Source organism: Corvus brachyrhynchos, unplaced genomic scaffold (assembly GCF_000691975.1).
Source record: "Corvus brachyrhynchos isolate BGI_N302 unplaced genomic scaffold, ASM69197v1 scaffold42, whole genome shotgun sequence".
Lineage (NCBI taxonomy): Eukaryota > Metazoa > Chordata > Aves > Passeriformes > Corvidae > Corvus > Corvus brachyrhynchos.
This window is the reverse complement of record NW_008237242.1, coordinates 3,335,649-3,352,210: the sequence shown is the minus strand read 5'-3', so window position 1 is coordinate 3,352,210 and position 16,562 is coordinate 3,335,649. Positions and strand designations below refer to the sequence as shown.

Below are 16,562 nucleotides of genomic sequence, written 5' to 3'. Positions count from 1 at the left end.
CCCCAGGAACTCCCACAGCCTAGCAACCTTCCTTCTTCCTGCAGGATCGACTGCTGCGGGAACGGGGCCCGAAGGACTCCGCCGCCACCAGTGTGGGCTTCCGTCACTTGGAAAGAAAGTGGGAACGCGGGGGAACAGCCCTCTGTAGCAGTTATGTCTTGAGGAGAGCCTTCCTCCACGTCTCTTAGGGTGAGGAGGGGACACCCTGCCCTCGCCCAGCCTCACTGGGACTCGGGATAGGCACCGCTGGGCACAACCGCAGAGCACCGCTCCTCTCCTACAAATCCATGAACTGTTGTGTAAAAAGAGAGAGCAAACAGAACCAAGAAATAGCCCAACTGTGCTTACCAACCACGGCCTTGCTGCCAATGCCACGGAAATGTTCCATTTACATTCGACTTAAAAATTATACAAAAATTAGTTTTGTTGGTCAGATGCACAGATTAATTCCACCAAGACAGACTTTGTCTATATGCACTTTATAGAGCTAGGCAGCCAAGCAAGCAGGCTTGCTTTATAACATGTCCCCTCATGTTATCAAAAGACAAGCTGCTTATCAGAAGCCAGGTATAAATAAAATAGCTAAAATTTACTCTCATGATTAACGTTGGGCCGCATCCTTTCCTCTGTGCAGAATCTCATCACAGATTACTTGCATCTCAGAAAACACAAAACATAATAAAAAAAGAATGCAAGTTACATTTATCAAACTGTGTAATTTTAATTGAGATCCATGTTTCTTTTGCAACAGTTTCTCAAAGGCTATGATGAAACACACAGATAATTTTGAATTAAACTAAATAAAAGCACAAATCCCAGAAAACAGTTCTGCATTTGAAGATGGAATAGAAAAGCCTGATTTTAACTAAGATCTATAGTATTACCAAGAGCAGTAGGGAATGTCCTTGCAAAAATTCTTCCCTTCATTTAAGGCTTTGAAAGTAAAGTTTCTTTAGGAGTTTGGAGCACCTCTAACTTCCAGCAGTAATTAAGACGTTCTTAGCATCCTTGACCATTGACAAACACTTTCTAAACAAATCTAACTTTACAGTAAAAAGCTATTAATCATATTAAAAATGAGATTGATCCTTAACACTGGAACTTGGCACTTAGTTGTCAGTCACTCAGTTGTTCCTAATACATTGGATGGAACAAATAATGCAACATTTAATGGTTGGTATTGTTTTATTGTCTAATATCGATTAAACTATTTACACTTCTACTTTTCAATCCACAGTTTAGCACTCATACCTATGGCTTTTATTTTTATGTTTAGCACATGTTTTTGTCAAGTGTCAGAATTTCATTTCAAGAAAAACAAGAATCTGATACCATATAGACAAGTCTCTATGTTTATGTTTAAACATATTCATTTTCAAAAATTATTATTTATAAAAGAAGAGCCTGCTCATAGGCCTTCTTCCAAATCTTCCATGTTTATCACAGACTCTACCAAGCTTTGTCTACTTTTAAGTGTCCCTTTTAGGATGTTCTGCTGCCTCCAAGTGAAATATTTTCCCTCCCTCAGCCCCCTGCTTCTACTTTAATGCAAAAAGAAAATCAGTAACTGACAATTTCAAGCAAAAATATAAAGCACTATAACATTACCTACATTGCCTCTTACAGAACTAAGTTCTCAAAAACTCTAGAAACTTTGTGGAAATTTAACCCACTCAGAGTTGAAAAGGCACAGGATTTTTGTGCTCAGAAACCTCCAGCAACAGTGCTTTTAGCCCAGCCTGAAAGTTGAGATCTGAAAATTCACAGGTACGTAATTGCCACTTACAGCAGAACCCCTCAGATTTTACTGATTCTCCTACCACAGACATCCTGCAAATATATCCAAGACTTTGCTTCTACTGCAAGAGGAAAAGAGGTGAAATTATTCTTACATATGCCCAGGAATGATGTAAAAATGATACACGCTATTCATTGCTAAAAACCTCACAAAGTTGTCCGTGTCTGTGGTAGTTTCTCTTCCATGGCACTACCTGAATGGGAAAGTATTTTTCACATATGAGAGAAGTCTAATTGTACATGAAGAAAGCTAATTTTGGTCCACTTGTCCAGCTTCCTACGGACAGCATATTGGAAAGATGACCAGTGACAGTTCAAAAACCAATGTAAAAGTTAACAAAAATAATTTGGTATTTCATTCATTTCATTGTCCTAGTCATCCACTTTTGTATTCTGTGTGTCCACTAACTGCTGTGTTTTTAAGTCTTCAGCTTGTTCATGATGTTCCTTATCTGCATCATCTGTTTGATTATGTTCCTTTTCTTCTGCTTCTCCTTGATCAACACTTCGATATTCTACTTGTTCAAGGTCTGTTCCATCTATAAGTTCTGCCTGTACTTCTTCCATCTGTATTTGATTTACATGCTCAACATGTAACTGCTCCACATGAACTTCAGCACCTTGTTCAGTCTGAATGTGTTCAACTTCCAAGTAACTAATCTGCACCTGCTCCTGTAGTTCCTCCATCTGCGCGCCTTTCACTTGATTGTCCTGTATGAGATCCTGGTGCATCTGTTCCACAGTTACCTGTGCAGGATCCACCTGTACCTGAATTACTGGTAGGACATGCACTTGCTCAACTTGTTCTATTATTGTCATTGACGTTACTGGTTCAGCTTCCATAGCTTCCACTGGAAGAACCTCTTCTGTCACTAATAGTTCTGAAATATTGTGCATGTCTTTGAGATGCCTTCTCAGCTCACTGCCTTGCATAAACCACAAATCACATAAGGTACAGTGGTTGGGTTTGTCACCAGTGTGTATTACCAAGTGGTCTTTGAATTGATCCCAGCTGTTAAACACGCTGTTACAAACCTGAAACAAAAGATACAGTGTGTTAAACAGTGCCAACAGAAATATGACAAAATGTAGTGCCTATCTGAGATCATGGCTTCCCATTGTATAGCTTCTTGCTACTTAGATTCAAAAAACATATATGTTAGAGGCAAAAGCTGAGAAGACAGCTTCAGATGAACAGGAGATTTGATATTTATTTATTCTTTTTTTAACAATGGTGAACTATTCTGAGTTGTGCATATGTAAGATACCTACAAAATCAATGAGTCAGTAGAGCATTTTAAAGTTTTCTCATCTGAAATTCACGTACAATATCATACCCCCCATCAGTCCATGTCTGGCACTAGAGTTTTGGGTGGCAAAATATTTACACATTAATAGTGTGCAATGAAAGTGTAATACAAACTGCCGTTTTACTGACATTCTAGAAGAAGTACTACTGAACAACTTTTCCTTATCATCTTTCACTTGCCCATGACATTGTGAGGTTTAACAGGCTAGGCTGAACTCTCCCATTTTGTGATTTAAAAAAATCCCCACTTGTATGATTTCAGCAGATAAAACTAAAAACTCCATCCCTCTCCTTCTTTTCCAGCCAAAAGTACTGTCTCAACTGCATATATGCTATTTTCACAAAGCACATGAGCTCCCTTCCTTCCCTCAGCTGGCATTGAAGGTAAATAGCTGGAAAACAACACACAGAGACAGCAGAAATAAATAAGATGCAGGGTAGGGGAGACAGAAGAGTGGGGTAGAGTCAGGCTTGGAGTAAAAAAACCCACAGGCTCAAAAGTCTTTGTTCATGCAAGTGTTCTTGACTGTAGAAAGCAACAAGAACACATTTCAACACCCCTTCACTGCTGGCAAATAGTTTTGAAACAGAATGTTCTATCTCTTCATAACTTGCAGTAACAGCACAGAAGGATGATGGAGGGAGTATCTAACAGGGATTAACTCAAGAGCAAGTCTGTGTAGTCGAGACAAACATCTCCATTTTGCTGTTGAAGTCAGCTAAAATGGGTTATTTCCACACTTTTTTCCCCCCCCCAAGCTCACACTTCAGAAAGAGATTGCACATACAGTTTTTAAAATACTAATATTATAGATAAGCACTCAAAATTACTTAATCATACATAAAGATAATGGCTATCAGCAGTGCCCAGCCACATAATTACTGTTCTTGCCACACAGAATCTAATTCCGTATTCAAGGCATACACCTAAAGAGCACCAAAAGGACTCATCAAGAAAGCACAATGTTTTCTCCTCTTTGTTCAGTGAGCAAAGATTTATTTGTTCAAATTTAGTTCTAAAGAGAAAAATTTATTCAAGAATTGCGGCAGTTTCTGCAGGCTGAAGGGACACAAATCCACATTTGCAACATCTGTGAGAGGATGAGGAAGTTTAGAAAATGAGTTATGACTTGAATCAGCTCCTTAAAAGTAAAGTAAGATTTATCTCAACAGCTTTTCAAATGTCAGTTACATATAGCGACCAAGTACCCTAGCTATCTCTACAGCATTTATTTTGTTTAAAAAATATTACAGATTGCCGTCATAAGTTGGAATTACTTTTGACACAAAATCAGTATGTTTGGCAAACAGAAGAATAATAAAACAAGAAATTAAATAATACTTTGTATTTTGGACTTTGGACTTCACTTTCAGTGAAGCATGCTCAGAAGGAAAAGACCTAGGTCAGTGTATCAAGAACCTTGAAAAGAAAGCAGAAAGACCAGTAAAATGCAGCCTACTCAGAAGAATCTCTATGATTTTAAGTATTATGAGGCTCCACATCAGTAATTCCATATGAAGATACTTATAGGTGAGAATTTATCTGCATATTCTGGTTGAATGTAATCCAAAGACCTCACTACAGTCTACAACTTCCTTGTGAGAAGAGAAGAGGCAGACACTGATCTCTTCTCTGTGGTGATCAGTGACAGGACCCAATGGAATGGCCTGAAGTTGTGTCAGGGGAGGTTTAGGTTGGATATCAGAAAAGGGTTCTTCACCCAGAGGGTGGCTGGGCATTTGAACAGGCTCCTGAGGGAAGTGGTCCCAGCACCAAGCCTGACAGAGTTCAAGAAGCATTTGGACAATGCTCTCAGGCACATGGTCTGATTCTTGGGGTGTCCTGTGCAAGGCTGGGAGTTGGACTCGATGATCCCTGTGAGCCCCTTCCAACTCAGTATATTCTGTGATTCTATTTTATTTTACTGAAGTAGCTCTTAGAGATGAAAGCCCACTCTAACTGCCTTTCCTGGTCAGTCCTCCCATGCTCCTTGAAGGAGGGAGGTATCTAACCTCAGACTCAGCTACTTCCATTACCCACCTGACATTCGTACAGCTTCTTTCTTCCCTTTTTAGCGCCAGCTCCAGACTGACAGGCTGTCAGGTGACATTTGAGCGTGCTATTCCTAGCAAAACGTTCGTGGCAGTTTGGACATTCAAAGGGTTTTTCACCTGTTAAGACAGATACAAGGACTTGTAAGTGTTTAAAACCACCCAGTCTTCCTTCTCGTCTCTCTTCTTCCCCTCTCTCCCTCTTGTCTAGGTTGATAAATACACTGTAAAGATGTGGCCAACTGGATTATTCTGCAGAAAAAGACATGGAAATTAAATATAAAAGGGCAAAACCTTCTTTTTTCTTCTTTTAGAAGAAAACCAATGTAACAATTACTAGTAGCATTTAAGGTATTTGTGGAAATTATACTACTATTCTGGCAAATTTCTTAAAGAAATGGCAGCTATTTCACACTTTTCATCTGATAATAGTTACAATTAAAGAATCCACATTAGTAAATATAAAAAGTGACATATTAAAGGAGGAAGTATTTAAATAATACAGCCTTTTATTTTCAATAGCAACAGCTTATGCTTGAGAGCTGAAACTGAACTCCAGAAAACAAAGCTGGCACAGAATGATTGTGAAGTAACAGTGCATCAATACTAAACCAAAAAAAACCTGCACCCAACTTTTCTCCAAAATACACTGAAGAGAAAGCACAGAGGGACATTAATGGGCACAAGCAAGATTAAAATTCCTTTCAGTTTGGCCACTTCATTTCAACCATGGTATCAAAAATAGAAGCCAGCTAAGCATAAGAGTAGGGGAGGCTGAAAGCAGGTCATTTTATTATCCAAGGTACTATGCTGTCATCAAGTAGTAATGAACAAAAGGTGGTGAATTCCACCATGCACAAACACAATGACATTCAAGCAAATTAAATTACAAAAATAATTGGAAGAGTGTGTTTCCTCTGAAAGTCTATAATAATCTGTATAGGTACTGACACCAACACCACTACTGAAACAAATGGATAATGAACTCCAAAAGAGGCAGAACCATTTCAGTGAATACCATGAGGATCAATCCTAGCTAGTTTGAAAGTCTGCATTTTCAGGAACAGTTACTGGATATTGAGGTGGAAAACCAATAAACCAATCTTCAGAAATATTTACAAGTTCCTAATTAGCTTTTCAAAAGAAATTCACAAGTAGCTTAAGTCTCATTGATACACCCAAAAGCTACAGAAAGATGTTAAATGGTGGGAACATTCCCCTCAATGGTTAGAAAATGCTACATTTTTGGAGAGTGTTGTACAAGAAATGCAGAGGACACTAAACTGCCTTCAGTCTTGCAGGTCAAAAATCACGGACTTTGCCCAAGCTATTAGTGGGATTGGAACTAGATGATCTTCAAGGTCCCTACCAATGCAAACCATTCTGTGATTCTGTGATACTACAGACCATGCATGGATCACAAGCTCCTGGACAAACTCAAACACAAAAAGCAAGTCCATGGGACCTGGTGAGATGCATCTGCAGGTCCTGAGGGAGCTGGTGAAGGAAGTTGTTAAGCAACTATCCATAAAATTTGAGGTTTGGCAGTCTGGTGAAGTTCAAGCTGACTGGAAATGCAGAAACATAACTGTTTCAAAATAGGGAAATACAGAAGAAGACCTGGGGAACTACAAGCCAGTCAGTCTCACCTCCATGCCCCAAAAATCATGGAGCAGATCCTCCTGGAAGTTATGCTGTGAAGACAGGCTAAGAGCATTAGGGTTGTTCAGCCTGGAGAAGAAAAGGCTTCAGGGAGATCTTAGAGCACCTTCCAGTGCCTAAAGGGGGTCTACGGGAAGGCTGAAGAGGGACTTTTTACAAGGGAATAGTAGTGATAACGACAAAGGGGGAATGGCTTCAAGCTGAAAGAGAATAGGTTTAGGTTAGATAGGAGGAAGAAATTCTTTTCTCAGAGGGTGGTGACGCAATGGAACAAGTTTCCCAGAGAGGCTGTGGTGGCCCCACCCCTGAGAAGTGTTCAGGGCCCAGCTGGGGCTCGGAGCAACCTCCTCGTGGAAGGTACCCTGCCCATGGCCCCAGAGCGTGGCACTAACTGATGTTTAAGGTCCCTTCCAACCCAAGCCATTTTATCATCCTATTACTGCCCCATTGCTATTTTAATGTAATTGCTGGTATAGTGACTGAACAACAACAGGATCAAATATTTTTAGGACATTTTCTCACAGGCCTTTCAATTTCAATTTAGCATTCAACCAGTGCTATATAGAACTCAGAATTTAGAAAGCCTATAACTGAAAGGGAGCTTTTTCATTCACATTAGGAGACCACAGTTAAATGCTGATATCTGTTCTGATTTTAAGCTTAAGGCTTTTGAAAATGCTAAACTGTAAGTAATTAGATTCCGTATGTTATACTTATTAGATAAATATATATTTATGAAGTACTCTGTACCTCTTGTGATATGCTAACTTGCTTTGAATCAAAAATACTTTTTTGCAAGAGCAACCAACATACTACAACCAACATAGTATGTATTTTGGATTATCTGCCAAAAATTTTTTTAATAGACTTTTGTTAAGTAGCCTGGATTTGAACTGCTTATAATGGAGAAACACTCCCTGCTTTATAGGGGGTAAGGACTTGCCAAAGGCTGTTTATAAAAGGAACTTTTAAGACGGTATTGGGAATAGACTGGACACTGCCATATATCAATACTCAACAGTCCCATACACAGATACGTTCTAATTAAATTATGACATTCTAATTAAAAGGCTTTAACAATAACATGCTGCAAAAGAAATAGAGCTGCTAACCTCTATTAAATTTTTACTTATGATTCATGACTGGCATAATTAACAAAAACCTCTGGAAGATCAAGACTGCATACATTTTACATTCAGTTATCTGTGTCATTCTCAGTGTCTGTTCAGTCAGCAGACTTTTCAGTGAGATGAAGTAATCTCCCATACTACAAAGAAGAAAGAAGGAGCACAAATCACTTTGTTCTCAGAAGATGCCACCCAGATTTCAAAGAGGCAGATTTCACAGTAAAAACAGTGTACTATAATGACTAGAAATGTTTTGCCAGTTTTAGTAGTTTTGCTTAATTAACCAAGAAAATTCAAATCATAGATGAGATGAGACAAGAGCAAGAGTAAAATCTTCCAAACAAAATGGTACAAGAAATAATTCTTTGAGGGTATTTTATGTCTAATAGGCATTTGCTCAGAAGTTCTGTTAGGTAAAGAAACACTCTAAACTGTATTCCACCAAGAAGATTGTGATTAAAATAATATTTCAACAGACACACTTAGTAGAGAATTTTGAAAATAAAAGTAGTTCTTCAGTTCGGTACTTTTGAAGAAGGGAACATGCCTTAAGGAAGTATTTTGAAAAATACCTTTAATAGACTTGACACAGAAACTTCCTTAGTATCTTCTGGTTTTAGGTGACTATTTTTAATCAACTCAATCCCTCAAAGTTTACATCAATGGAAAACAAAAAACCCATGAACAAACAAACAAAAAGACACACCACTGTTTTAGTTATAAGTAAAAGCGAAGTATTTCTAGCACTCAGAACTCATGTTTACTTCAGCATATTATCTATTTCCCCTAAACATGCAAAAGCCCAAAACATTAGAATGAAGGCTACAAGCACAGGACTGTGGCAGTGCTCTTACCTGTGTGTTTCCGGAGGTGCTCTTTAAAATGCCCAAAGTGGTCAAACTGCTTGTCACAGTACTGGCATACATGTATTTTCTTGCCAGGTCTTTGCTTCTTGCTGGCACCACCTTCATCAAGGTGGTAACAGGTGAGGTGCTGTTTCAAAGCACTCTCTCGTAGGTATCTTTTATTGCATATGTCACACTTGTAATTCTCAGTAGAGTGTGTTTTCATGTGTTCCTTAAAATGGTAAAACAATTTAAATGAACGGTTACATTTCTCACAGTGGAATAAATTGTTCATGTGTGACAGCTGAAGTTCCACAATTTCAATACCTTCTACCTGTTTGCACGAGGGGTCAGCTGCATTATCACCTTCTTCTTGGATCTGGCATTTTCTCTCTCCTTGACGATACTTGCTGGTGATATCTGCCAAAAGAGCCAAAGCAGATTCATCTGATGTACCTGTTGTCTGTATGTACTTTATGGATTGCTCTGCAGAAGCTACTTCTTCAAGGGTTTCAATGCTGTCATCTTCCACTTTCATTGTTCCATCAGCAATCTCAACCTCAATTTCAACAGGCTCTGATTCTGCAGATGGCAGTGTTTCTGTGATAACATTAGAGGTTTCCGCAATCTTCCTCTTTTTTGGTTTATTTTTACCTTGTGCTTCATTTGATTCTAAGGGTGATGAATTTTCTTTGTTCCTGAAAAGCATTTGCGTAAACATGGTTAAGATCAATTAACAGTGACATAACTGTTAATAATTAACAGTGACATAACTCCTGCCTAGTAATTAACTTCTGCATCCAACACGCCCTAGCTGTTTCTCAAAGTTGAATGATGAGCACATAATCTGTGCGCACATCAAAAGCTAATTTGTCCTTAATCTATGCTCCTCAGTGCAGTAAAATGATAAAGTATTTTAAATAGCTCTGCTTGAATGATACAGAGCACCTATCAAGAAGAAAAGCCATTTAACCTAATAACATAGGCTTATGTAAAAATTTGTGAAATTTTGTAGTTGGAAAGAAAACTCCTCTAAAATAATGAATTCTTTGTCCTGCCTACTCAGAAAAAAGGTTCAAGTCCCTCCTATACCATTCACCTCTTAAGCTCTGGAGTGTGTGCAAGTGCCAGCAGTACTTAGAGCTTGTTAGAAAACACTTCAGCTGTGACTTCACACGATGGTTATTGTGTGGTTAACACACAAAGGTTAACATATCTTGTAATTCAGGAAGGCACACTGCTAACAGCTGATGCAAAAAAAGCCACCAGGATGTGGAAGGAGTATTCTAATTTAATTTTCTGGGCTTAAACACAACCATCAGTTCTGTGCTGCTCTCTCTGCATAACATACACACAACTCCCTTCCTCCAAAATGTTCAGGGCAGCATGTCATCTCAGACACAGCTGAGTGGGTCAATGCTTTTAAGTCATCCACAGCACTTCTGTACTGCAGGTTTTACTACTGATCACCAGTTACAAAAATAAGTGGCTATATTCCCCTCAAATAGATTGACTGGAGTAAGCTGTGCTTTTAACCTTCCTCTGCACCATGATGAATCCTTTCATGGAATGCACTCCCTATCGCTTCCAGGCCTTCCAGTAACAAGAGACAAGACTTCACCCAGTATCTCCAAGTCATATGCCAGAGGTGTGTCACTAACGATGTAGTGCAGGCCACAGTTTATAAATGGCACCTTACTCTGTTCACACATGGGAAAACAGAGTAGCTAAACCCAGTTTCATACAGCCTGGATTTCTGATGTCTACAAGATGACAGGTACATTGCAAGGAGCTCCAGCATCACGTACCAAAAACAATCAGTGTAGCATGCAGAAGGAATGAGAACATGAGAACACTTCATGGAAGTGAAATGGAAGAAAGGGGATGAAAAACAGCATGATGGGACTGGCACCCACTTTTTTCAAGCTGGACTTTGGCAATGGATTACAGTTCCTGGTACTGGATAACAGGTGCTGCAGCAACATTTGATGGAGTATTGAACCCAGATAAAACTGACTTTAGCAGTTACGTTCATTCAAAAGGTTTGAGAGGTTAATTTCGCAGCGAGCAGTTTTAAGATCACTGCTTATTCTCTCAGAAATAGCAGAAAGTTGCGCGAAATCAAAACACCAGCACAAACTTGCTAATGTGGTCTGATTACCACAGTCACACTGTCACTGCACAGCCAGCTGTCAGTCAGGTGTGAGCCATCAGGCAGCACAGAGACCACCTATCAGAGTCACAGCCCTAAAACATCAGCAACATTTACAAGCCATGGCACTTGTCATCAAGTTCTAGCCCAATGAACACGACGTTCTTTTTTTACCCTGGGTAATTCTGACATGTATGTTACAGTAGAAGAATATATGGTCCTACACAAGTTAAGGAGGTTCCAGCATACGGAACAGCACTGCAAAATACTGGCAGCCAGCTCTTGCAAAAGCCTTATTGCGACTCTCTCCTTCAGTGCTGGGAAGAAAAAGAGGCTTATGTGCTTACCTGATTTCAAGTGCTTTGATTGCTTCTAGCATCTGTAAATACTCCGCTGCTTTCCAAACATCATTTGCTTCTTCCTCACCTTGTACCATTAGTTTTGCTGTATAGGTGAACTCAATTAGGTGACGAAATGCCATATTACTTACACCTGTATACAGGCAAGAGAAACAAGTTACCCTTAACAATTCTGCAGTCTCATCTTCCCAGTAAACCTTGCCCACTTGCCTGCACACCACTTTGATCACAGTACTGTAGATGCCAGTTTCATAAAGATGATACCCTTAAATGGCTCCATAGAACCACTGAATGGTTTGGGTTGGAAGAAACCTTAAAAATCATCTAGTTCCAACCTCACTCATGGTGGAATAAAAAAACATACTAGAGAAACACATGAATCTGGAAAAACTGTGGAGTTTTGCCATGACAAAGATAAAAGGAAGGATAAGATGAACCAAAAGCTGTTTAAATATTATATAGACTTAAAAATACTGCTCCTGAAGTTTGAAATGCTGCTCCAGGAATTTCATTTCCTCCCTGCCTACCACGTAAGTATTGCTCCATGTCTGTCATGCTCTTGCATCTCAGCCAAGGCATCTACCACTGGCCATCACTGGCAGCCTTTTTCAGCTGACCAGAACGGCTTTTCTCAGGGAAAACTTCTGTGTAGTATTGCTAGTCCTAAAAACATATACAGGGTCTGCCTGACCTTCATTAGCCATGCATTAGGGGAAAGAAGGGAAAAAAATAATGAAAAAGTACCAGATAATCTCACATTTTCCCTTCCAACATATTTAATACTGCTCTTTCTCACTTTGATTTTTCTTCAGGAAGGTTTTCTTTCCAGGGATGGTAGCTGTCTCAGAACAACTCAGGAACTAAGATCTAGAAAGCCAAGTGCTATGACCAAGCATGTTCAGGTGTTCAAGGTCAGGCTGGATAAGGCCTTGACCAACCTGGTCTAGTGGGAGCCATCCCTGTCCATGGCAAGGGGAGGTTGGGCCTAGATGATCTTAACATTCTATTACTCCAACCCTGAACATTCTATGATTCTATGCACTGGCCTGTACCAAGGATGCTACAATAATTTCCAGTTTGAGCACACAACTCTGAATGCTTTTATTTGCACAAGTCAGATTACCTTCAATCTCCACCAAAGGCTCCTGAGTGAAATCTTGGAAGAATTTGTGGAAGAACTGGCTACAGGCAGCAAGAACTGCCTTATGAGCTTTGAAATGGTGACCTGCAAAGAGAGACAAAAATTTTGGTTTAGGGAAACACTCTAATAGTGCTATAACTCTATTATGTTATGTTATAGATATGTATAGTGCAGAATAAATGCAGATGTAGAAAAAAGGACCATCCAGTGTAAACATCTATTCCTGCAGCATACACTGACTGTGTATTTCTTCTCCCCAGTGGAGGCATGAACATTCATACGGCTAAATAGGACAGGGATAAAAGAAGCAACATGGATTAGAACTACACAGCTGCACACAAAACCAGCTTTGAGTTCAACATATGGATGTGGTAATGACAGAGAAGGAGCAAACATTCAGGGCAAGCGCTGTTGGTGAAGCTATGGCAGTCCCTGAAGAGTAATTTTTTTTCTTCATTTGTTTGCCACCTTCTAATCTGGACTCCGTAGGATCCTTTTTCTTCAAGTGAGTTGCTGCTATCCTTTTAAAGATCAGGTGGTACTCCTTTAGCTAAGTCTGTCATAGTGGACACTGCCTGCATTCCCTGTAGTGTTCATCCATTCTAAGACATGTTTGACATATGAAGCAGTCTTAAGTGATCTACAATATACCACCTTTTCTAAGAAGATAATAAGCAATTGTATCTTTCTCATCCTTTTAAAGCAGTTCTTATGTCCTTAGAACACTTAAAAAAAGTGTGTGCTTCTACAATTTTTGAAGTATATATTAAAACAGTAGACAGATACCAGAGAAACTGCTTATTCCAAGGTGTGGGGCTTTTTTATTTAAACATGGTATTTGTAAAAGTTTTCTGCATGCAGTCAGCCAGCTCAAGTCAGAAAAGAATATTTTAACCATGTTTTGGGAATGCTTAGCACACTAAATACAGCACACCAGTTTCAAGAAGGGCTTCTATCTGAAAATATTTAGCTTCTTGTTTGGAAAAGCAGAAGCAAAATTATTAATCACTACAATGAAATTTTTCAAGTAACTTGCACACAGGTACAGAACCAAGAATTTGTTCACAGTCTAACAGCTGACCCGTGAAAAATCCAACATCATCCCAGCACAGCTTTCAGAATTTCCTGTATACCCACTGGTTCTCAGGCCTGTACATACCATCAACAATCAGAGTAATATCTGTAAACTGGTCCTGCTCACGTTGTTCATTCAGTCTATCCAAAATAACTTTATAGTGTTCAGGGAATTCCTGGATACATTCCATCGTTTCCTCAGCTTCCATGGCAAAAGGCGTGGTCTGCAAAACAAATATGGTATGATAGTAAGAATACTGTGCCACTCAGTAAATACTGTGCACAGTCAGGTTATTATACAATTGTGAACTAGCACTTTGCAGGGACTATAAAACCAAAGGAAAACCTGTCTTGCTTACAGGTTTTGTTAGCTGACAGGTAGGAAATGCCACAGTTAATGATGTGCAATATTATCTTATTTAGACACGTGAAGAAACAGTCGAAGTGTACTTCTTTATCCTACAGCAGGGACCCACCACCCTCAAAGCAAATACTGCAGGGGTGCAACATCTCCACAGCTACTCATTCAACACCACAGCAGCATAATGTCAGAATCTTTGTACAGTTTCTTCTTGCAATCCCACCAATCCACTTGGTTGATGAAGAGTTCTTAAAACATATACTTAAGTCACATTTTGCAGCTCATGAACATAAGATGTTTACTTCCGTTAAACATGAATGTAATAGAAAGCAATTTTCAACTTCCTGAGTGCATCACAACTGCCAGGGATTTCATTTGCTGTCAAGCTTATTAATCCATACTACTTATACTTCTTCCCCTCTAAAGTGAAATACTCTTTGCCAGCCTTTTGAAAGAGACACATAATGCTTATAATCCAATAGCCCTTCCTCCCTTGCTAACACAATAAACATAGCTGGGGGTGGGAGTTGTGGAGGACCTCAGACCTGGAGAGGTTCAGCATAACTCCATGCATGTGGATTAGATGCAGACAGTAGTCTGCTGCTTATGCAAAAGAACCTCAGGAGAGCATGCAAGTGCTTCAACAAAAGCACTTCACAAATTACCTCCAGGCAAAATTACTTCAGATCCATGCAGCAACACTCATCTTCAGCTTCCACACTAACATGGCTTACACTTAGAATGCTGCAGAAAAAAAGAATTATGGAGTTTTTTTTTACCCCAAAACACCCTCTTTCTTGTCTCCCAGAAAAAAGTCATCCATGAAGAACTTGTTTTGCCAAGAGCACGAAATAAGTAGAGCAGAAACAACCACTTCAGGAAATCCAGCCCTACCTGCTATTGATACATTGCCAACCACAGAAATGTTGCCCACAAAAGTTGGATTCATTACCTGGTGTGCAATGAGCCAGTAATTACACACTCGAGGTGGCACAGATTATTTATTTCAGAGTTGCACAAGCCTGGGTGCCTGGTGGAATTCCACAAATCAAGGACCCAACTATAAAAACTTTTTACTAATTACACATTTTAGCAAACTAAGGGATTAATGTTCATTGGTTACAAGTAACATAGTTCTTTTATTAATTAGTATTCTCTCTTCTATTGGCTAAGGATTTTCTTGCTTCCCGTGCAAATTAGTCTGCATGCTCAGTCTCTCTTCTTTTGGGTCAGTGGGTTTCTCGGGTCGGTGGTCACAATCTCCCCCAGCCAGAAATACCTGTTACCCAGCTGGAGCTGATTCCAGCACAATTGCTGAGTTTTCTTCCTTATTTTGGGGTTTTTGCTACATGTCCCTGTGGCCCCTAAATTCTGTGTCCAGTATCAGAGAACACCCTTCTTCCCAGGCTTTGTTAGCCGCCCCATAGGTCTGAGATCACTGAAGTATGTCCAGTTGTACACCTTAAGAGGGCCATTCCACCAACAAGTTATTTGTTCTTCTAACACCTGGACATCACTTTGAGCTTGTTGGCTGCTCTCTGTTTCATGGATTAAATCTCCCTTCTTGTTGAAGAAGCTTGAAAGTACACAAAAATCAAACATCAAAGCACATCCTTTCTTAAGAAAATTCTACATATTCCATCTTTCACACCATAAACACCTGTCAGGGTCTTAAAGGGAGCAGAGGAGGCCAGCCTGCAGGGGAAGATGAGGTGGAAGGGAGCAGATGCTGCTGCTGCATTCTCTTCACCTCATCTGTAATGATGGGTCTAAGACTGACAACCAGAAGCTCCTGCTTTTCTTTTGCCATCTGGTATTTCACATTAAGTCTCATGTGGGAAGGTGTCAGCTGCCTACTTCACAGTTTAATTCTTCTTGCCCATTTTTGACACATCGTAAAAGGGCAAATGACTTGCAATTAAAAGCATAATTCCTTAAGCAAAAATTTGACCTCCAAATCCCATGATTTTTGCCTTACTTCCAAACTGATGGTAGGGATAAAAAACCAAACCCAAACCTCCAAATAATGGAGCAACCTTCGCCCAGCCAAACACAAGATACTTTAAGAAGTCTTTTTTTCTTACAACTCTAACACAGCAGTAAGAAACATACACCTTATGTTAGGCAGTACATTAATTTACACAGAACTAGTAAAAATGTGAATTTACCGTGTCTAAATGCAGCTGCATCATTCATTGAGTATTCTCATTTTAAAAACCCCAGTCATAATGCACAAAAAAGCCTGACAGAACAGCACATGTTCTATAAGAGCATGACTGCTTTGGAGGAAGGAGTGAAAAGTACAGTTGGGAAAACAAAGCAGCCAAGGAAGACTGACAGAAGTGATCCAAATTCCCACTTGTAAGTGGGCTCACAGATGAGGGATGGAGACTGGACCGCTTCAATTGTCTATGCAATTTCCTTGGAAGACTCACTGAAATACTGCCTTATCAGCCTGTAACCCCGGACGCATTTCATATGATGTGCATGTAATTCGCAGAGCTGTTTTTATAAATCCACCTCAATGAAGCCATGTTACTATTACTATTCTCCTGGGCTTCATCAGGAATTCCTTGGATTTCAGGCATCAGATGTTTGTTTCCCGCACACGGATCCCACGGGAGCGCAAGCGAGGCAGTGTTGGGGCAGGTCGAGTGACCCGGAGGAGCTGATGCAGGCTGCC

General features: G+C 39.8%; 1 protein-coding gene across 6 annotated transcripts in view; it reads right to left on the bottom strand.

The window, feature by feature from the left end:
• Positions 1-696: 696 nt before the first annotated feature.
• The window catches only part of ZNF131 (zinc finger protein 131), an 18,630-nt gene continuing 2,764 nt past the window's right edge, over positions 697-16,562 (bottom strand). Inside the window, exons 1-8 of one of the 6 annotated variants that reach the window (XM_008630625.2) lie at positions 16,048-16,556; positions 13,604-13,742; positions 12,427-12,528; positions 11,292-11,436; positions 9,127-9,490; positions 8,802-9,024; positions 5,148-5,278; positions 697-2,832 (exon numbers count right to left, since the gene is read on the bottom strand). In XM_008630625.2, coding sequence (XP_008628847.2) covers positions 2,170-2,832; positions 5,148-5,278; positions 8,802-9,024; positions 9,127-9,490; positions 11,292-11,436; positions 12,427-12,528; positions 13,604-13,742; positions 16,048-16,071 — 1,791 coding nt within the window. In that variant the 5' untranslated portion in view covers positions 16,072-16,556 and the 3' untranslated portion in view covers positions 697-2,169. The other 5 variants (XM_017730262.1, XM_017730263.1, XM_017730261.1 and 2 more) reach the window with 5 other exon arrangements.